This window comes from Microtus ochrogaster, chromosome 17 (assembly GCF_000317375.1).
Source record: "Microtus ochrogaster isolate Prairie Vole_2 chromosome 17, MicOch1.0, whole genome shotgun sequence".
NCBI lineage: Eukaryota > Metazoa > Chordata > Mammalia > Rodentia > Cricetidae > Microtus > Microtus ochrogaster.
In genome coordinates, this window is record NC_022019.1 from 1265374 (window position 1) to 1272250 (window position 6877).

Genomic DNA, 6877 nt, shown 5'->3' on the forward strand with positions numbered 1-6877 from the left:
CATAACGTATATTTTAAGGGCAGCCCAATGTTTTTAAGAACGTTCTGGTAGTGTCGGAGGCCTGGATTTGTTGCCTGCTCTTCCCCCCGTGCAGCAGCGGCCTGTTTTCCTCCCCCTGTTGTGTGTTTTTATTATTTTCCCTCTGGCTTAGATGTGTCAATCATTCTCTCCCTGCCATTGGTTGGAGAGTTTGCGTCAAAAAGTTGCCAGAGAGGCGCTTTCTCAGCAAATCTCCCTGAGAGCGGAACCTTCCTCAGCTCCAACTCAGCCTCCACTGTTATTAAAAATAAAAAATCGCTAGAGCAGCTCGGTCGCCACGTCTACTTTGTACGTATCTTAGACGGACACACGCTTGTTTACAATTCTCATTTTCTCTTCTCTAAAAAAAGGAGTACTTTTTTTTTTTTGCTTATGTTTGACTTTTTATGGAAGGGTGAAGACTACAAGGTTTTTAACTGAATACTCTTGGTTTCTTCTAGGATAGCTGGCTATTTGGAATTTTGAAGGATAATTTGATTTTTTTTTCTTTTCTCACCTCCAATGCGGCTGTAAGGTAAGTGTCCGTCTGTCTTGTCTATGGCGCTATCTTTGTGTTCCCCAGTCTGCAGGGACTCCCCGCACCTCCAATAGACGTTCTTGTGCAACTCTGAGGATGTAGAGTTCCTCTCTAGCTGGTGTATTTTTTTTCTAGGAGAATTTTAAGGCGAAATAATGGCCATCAGGAAAATTTAAAGATCTGTAGAAGAGGGCGGGAGTGGGAGGGAGCGAGAGCGCGTGCTTTTGGGGGTCACCGCTGCGGCGGAACGTCGTGGAAATCCTACGAATCTAATCTGGGGTGTTGGGGAGGGGTTTGTTCTTATGACCACGCTATTCATGGCTTCTCCTCGCGAGCTTTGTATTTTGGCCCCTAGGTTAGCTGGAGTCCTTAGGTTTGATCCCAAGGACGTTTTTAGAGTCTGCGACAAAATGATCCTTGTGCACGTACCTAGGTTGGTAAATTCAAACAATGCTAATAATGTGGGCGCTTCCGAAGGCCGGTGAGCCCGAAGCCTGGCTCCTCGGTCAGTCGGCTGGGACCTCGCGGGTTGCCTCTTGAGCCCCCAGTCAGCTGCCGGTGCCGAAACCCGAGCGGATAACCGAGGCGGGAGCGCGGGCGTCTGATTACTCCCGCGCTGCCTGAGCTCCCTTCTTTGGTTCCCTCTTCCCCTAGCCTAGAGCAGCTCGGCTCGGCGCCTCTTAAAGCTTCTAGGGCTCTTCAATTCTTACATCACTCCCTCCTTATCCCTCGGGGTGCAGCTCCCCCACCCTTGGCACTGCACACTGTGGTCGTTGTCCCCGGGACAGATCACCAGGCCGAGACCACGAGTTAGACAGGGTTTTAGATGCGACTTTGCCGGGGGTAGTTCAGGGCACGCGCGTCGCAGCCTCTGCGCGCACCTAGGACGGTCAAAAGTGGGGGTGAGCGCCTGATTGCTCCCAGTTAGCAAGACCGGAATTTCTCCTCTGAGATCTGGACTTCTCGGTCGTTCTGGGTTTGGGATAGCGTCGTGGGCCGCTGCGCGCTCACGTAGTGCCTTCTCAAGCTCAGGGACAATAATGGGGGTCCTGGGTCAAGGTCCTCTGCTCTCGGCCTGCCTATGAAGAACCATCAGAAGGTCCCCACTAACACCCGGCCTGGCCGATGACGGGTCGCGCGGCAAACTCCGAAGAAGTGGCTGTGTTTGATGCGTTCAAGTGACTATTGAAAGCTAGGGCCCGATTTCGCTACACTTTTTTCTGGAAACCCTAGAGCCCCGATCCGGACACGTCCTTTATAGAGAGAAGCAGTGTGCGGACAGAAGGCCCAGACGCGTGGACCTGCGGTGGTTGGTACACCACTTGGGGAGGGGACCCGGAGAGGAGCTGCTCCTCCCTTGAAATTGTGTCCTCCATCTCAGAGCTTTGGGAATGGGTCAGGATTTCGCCGGCTCACTTCGGGTCTTTTTCTGGTCACCGAAAGTTCTTACCGCAAGAGTGGAGTTGAGCAAACTCCTTCCCCAAAGTAAGGTAGACTTCAGGCCTCTCCTTCCAAACCTAGCTTCTCCAAACTGTAGTTAATAATCAAGACCAACCATTTTGGCACACCTCTTTCTCCTTCCCTCGCGGATGGTGAAGTAGTTGATTCCCCGAGGCCAGAAACTCTCACTCGAGTTAACCCGGCAGAGGCAAGCGCCGGCTGTTTTCCAAATGTCCGCGTACCTCTTTTCTTCCTCCCCCCAGTTCTTGGTCCTCTTCCCTGCCGCAGGCCAATCACCAGTGCACGTAGTTTTGTTTCCTCTACATCATGCAGAAAATTAATCAGCCAGGACGAGAAGCAGAGCTGAGCACGACCGCCTGTAATTAAGGGACGTGTGCCCCTCGGATTATCTCGTTAGTTTATCAAGAAAACATTTATTATAATTAATTCTCGGACGAGGTAATTATTATTGAGCGAGGAACAGCAACTGGTAGATGGGCTTCTTGGAAGAAGAAAAAAAAAACACTAAGGAGGAGGGGGTATGGAGGGGGAAGCGACAGATTGCACCAATTGACCGTTAGATATAAGGCTGCGCAGGCCGGCGCAGGCAGTGGAGAGGGACCCTGGGCGTCAGGGCTGCTGATCTGCGGCGCTGCAGGGCAGGGACGCCGGACCTAGTCGCTTGGAGGTGAGGGCACTCGGGGACTCGCCACGCTGCCGCCGTTTCCTCCTAGGTATGCGCTCTCAGAAGACACCTCGCCTCGCGGTCACATTAAGTCTTAAGTCTTAGAAGGGCGTCCCCACCCCCACCCCTCTTTGCACTGTGTGTGGAGAGGAAGCTGGGTGGAATCCTTACCGGACTGAAAGTTAGATGGAAGGGCCCGCAGCCGTCTTCTTCCGTCTGCGTTTATTATCTTGGCTGGCTGTGAAGAAGTCGCCGCTGTTTGGGTTTTCTCTCCCGTTTTCCCCCCCCAGGAGGAAAAGTGAGATTGTGAACCATTTTGACTCTCCAAGAAGGATCTCCTTTATGGTGGAACGTAGATAGGCGTTTATCAAAAGATGTGTTTAGGCATTTCTAATTGGGTGAGAGCTAGGCCGGTAAATACATTTCCCCATCTTAACATCAGATATGATTTTTGGTTCCTATACTTTTGGTTCAGAACTTTTTCAAGGGGGTAAGGATATATTTTCAAAGAACTTCCACTTTAGAGTAGAGACCATCTAAATAAGCAATGACTGTGTTTTTAAATAGTGTTAACTTTCACAGCCCCAAACAGCTGGCTCTTAGGAGGAGGAATATAGTGTTGTTGTTGTTGTTGTTGTTTTAAAGAGCAACTAGCTGTGCCAGTAATAATCCAGTTCTTTAAGGAGGATATTGAAGAAATCACCTTTTAGGGTGGGAAAACGTGACTTGTGTTCTGAATTTAAATCAGGAAGAAGTCGCAGTTGTTGAGTTCCATTTGAGAAACTTTTGCCTTGGTCTGTTAAGCGAGGTAAATATGAAAATCTACTATCCTTAAATTTATTATTAGAATTTCATTATGAAGGTGAAAAAAAAAAGATAACTCACAATCTGGTAGCCGCCATTTTGAGGAAGTTTCTAAGAGTGTCAAAGTTTCCAAGCAGGGATTTTGGTAAAATAGGTGCCGAATTTTAGGAAAATAAAAGTCAGTCTTGGATGCTGCCTGCCTATATTAACATCGCTCTGGGGGAGGGGACTCAGCAAAGGAACAGAAATAACTTTTCCTTTTCTTTCAAGCTCTTTTTTGTGTATAATTATAGGAAACTTGGAAGGTAGAGAGAAATCCTATTAGTTTCATAGGATTTGAATGTTTATCTATTTCGAACCTAAAATGTGGGAAAGGCAGCTCCTTTTAGCAGGAATCTGGTGCAGCCTCTGAAAACCCCAAATCCCCTAAAATCTGCCTCCCCCAGGATCTGCAACTCCTTATCAAAATCAACATGGAAGCAGCTTGCCCTACCAAAGTATCCCTTCCCACTTGCAAAATGTGGGGGGCCTACTGTTTTTCTGATTGGTGTCTAACTTCAACATTTCTGGCAAACCCCATTCCAAGCCTGAAGACTTTTTTCCCCCAGTATGTTTAAATTAAATATTTGATGGGTGTCACTTAAAAGTTAAATACTTGTTTGTTTAGCTATAGTTCTTTAGACACATATAATCATGGTCCTACAAAACCCTAATAAATCTGTTACTTACCTCAAAATCTAATTATCCAGACTACTAATTAGGTGAAAATGGTTACTGGAAATGACTTCAAAAGTGGAATCATAATGGTCGGGCAGTTTTCTCAAGTTTGTTCTTCAGCAAGTTGGTATTTTAAATGTTAAATGCTTTTACATTTTAGATTCACAGCAGTTGAAAGTGGTAATAAAAAAAGCTAAGATAATTAAAAATCTCTGCCAGGGAAAGGCAACAGTCTGGGAAGAGGTAGATTTCTTGAATTGTTTCTTTGTTTCTCACCAATGGTCTTTGTTATCAGCATTATTTATTTAGCCAAAGAGTTCTTTGTCTCTGCAAATGGCCCCAATCAAGTTTTGTTTGAGACAATTAGCTAGTGCCAGCCAATGAGTCCTATGCAAATGTTGGGATAGGAATGTAATGTGTGCATTTGGAAGCTTGGGGTTTTGTTCTTGGGGAAGGCAGATTGTAATTGCTTTCCTTGGGTCTTTTTTTTTTTAAGTTTAGGGTGGGGGTGGGGAAGACAGGTTTATCTGGTCTCGCTCCAACCCCTCTAGTTTTGGAGTTGCTGGGGGCTGGGGGGACGGCGGGGGGCGCATCTGCAACTCCTTTTAAAGCCAGTGTCTAGCGTCGCCCTGGCTCTTTTTAGTTAGTGATGGAACGCGGAGGAAGCTGCTCACTCACAAGCAGTAAACCAGCACCTCTGTTTGTTTGCTTTGCCCTCAGTTCCATCGCTTCAAACCCACCCACCAAGGACCCTGACCCTGTCCACTCCAGGCGAATCGAGACCGTCCGGCTGGGTCCCCCCAATTTGGGCCGACTTTGCACCTCCAAACAACCTTAGCATGATGTCTTATCTAAAGCAACCGCCTTACGCAGTCAATGGGCTGAGTCTGACCACTTCGGGTATGGACTTGCTGCATCCCTCCGTGGGGTACCCTGGTAAGTGAGTCCCGCGGCATTCTCGACGCCCTTCCCCATGCTCGCCTCCCAGGAGCTCCGAAGTTGGAGGGCTCACTGTCCTCACTCAAGCTCCACTCTTGTTTTCCTTGTCACGAAGCAGCCGAGAGCTACCGGGCATTTACTGACCCAGGAGGGAACAAGAGGCTGGGAAGAGACGAGTCTGGGGTCCGAAGCAGTCACAGAAAATCTCACTGCTCCATTCTTAATTAGAGTGGTTTGGGGACACTCATTGGACAGGGTCGTGGAAGGTTGTTGACCTTGTCACTTGAGCATTCTCCTGCCTACTCTGCACGCCCAGTTCCTAGCTAGTACCGCCTGGGGAGCAATCGAATTTTCTCCCCCACGGTCCTCTACAGTTCTCCAGGCCTTGCCTGGGGCTTCCGGTACCTCCAGGCCCCCTCCCTTTAATCCTTAGAGGTGTGGCTTCCCTCCAGGTGCTAGCCATTTTCTTTCCCGGGCACATCGCCCCGCACCAAATACTCAAAAGTCTGAACTATTGTCGCATTTTAAAGATGCTTGAACAAAGGTCCTTGCGGCGCTAAAATACCGTGGGAACTGGTTCCACTGTTCCAGCCGCTGGTCCTTTCAGAGCCTCTAACTTTATTAGACAGCCGTTTCTGTTGATAGTATGGTCCGGAGGTTGTTTCTTGTTTGTTTGTTTCCAGAATCGGACGTGGGAGTGGGAATTGTTTTACTCAGTTTATTTTGCTAGCTCTCCAAGCGTTGATTCGTAGTCTGCGGGGGTGCAGTGTGCTGCGAGGTTCTGGGGTGGGGGTCGGGGGTCCTTGGTAGGAATGCGGTGGGAGGTGGAGGTGTGTGAGTCGTGACCCAGGCAAAAGTGCTGTGACTGAGAAACTGCTCCCCCACCCTAAAGGGCCCTGGGCTTCTTGTCCTGCAGCCACCCCCCGGAAACAGCGGCGGGAGAGGACTACATTCACCAGGGCACAGCTGGACGTGTTGGAAGCTCTATTTGCCAAGACCCGGTACCCAGACATCTTCATGCGAGAAGAGGTGGCGCTGAAAATCAACTTGCCCGAGTCCAGGGTACAGGTAGGGCAGATGTAGAGACGCTGTCTTTCCTGAGCCTGCCTTCTCTGAAGTTTGGTGTGTACTGGCTACACACTTTCAGGAGTTAGTGAACTATTCTCCTTTTGCTTCCCGTCTGTGCTTAATTCTACTAACCAGGGTCTTCTGGCCTGGTTGCAAGGTAAGAGTAGCAAATTCAGCTGCAAACACCAAGTCCTAGAACCTTTGGGGTTCAGAGTCCCCTGAAGTTCCAGTTCCAGTCAAGGGCAAATTTCAAGGTCAGTCGTGTGGTCCTTGTGGACATCCTCTTCTTGAACTTTGTGTGTGGGAAACGGCCATGGAGTAGAGCTCCTTAAAACTCCAAAAGAAATTTTTTTTTAAGTACATGGAAAAACTAGCAAATGAATATGTAAGTGGTTGGCTTACTGAGGACAGGACACAGTTTCTAGCTCTGTCAATTAACAGATAAAATTTTATATTCTTACTATCTGGAAAGATATCCCTATTTCTTGCTCTAGCTCCCTCCATATTTTACTTGGAAAGGGAAAAAGATCAACCCTCTCTTGACTGGAGAGTAAGTCCTATATGGAACTCTTTGGTGTTTGGCACCTCACCTACACACACAGGACACTCTCTTTTGGGTAGAACGTGTTTTTGAAATTGTCAGACGTCGCTGTGAGTTCGAGACCAGC

At 48.3% G+C, this 6877-nt stretch overlaps 1 protein-coding gene across 3 annotated transcripts in view; it reads left to right on the forward strand.

Annotated features, from left to right (window-relative positions):
• The first annotated feature begins 247 nt into the window (after positions 1-247).
• Otx2 (orthodenticle homeobox 2) overlaps positions 248-6877 on the forward strand; it is a 9476-nt gene continuing 2846 nt past the window's right edge. Inside the window, exons 1-4 of one of the 3 annotated variants that reach the window (XM_026783186.1) lie at positions 248-327; positions 480-553; positions 4923-5138; positions 6034-6209. In XM_026783186.1, coding sequence (XP_026638987.1) covers positions 5042-5138; positions 6034-6209 — 273 coding nt within the window. In that variant the 5' untranslated portion in view covers positions 248-327; positions 480-553; positions 4923-5041. Of the gene's footprint in view, positions 328-479; positions 554-2603; positions 2731-4922; positions 5139-6033; positions 6210-6877 lie in introns of those variants that run through there. The other 2 variants (XM_005355354.3, XM_026783187.1) reach the window with 2 other exon arrangements.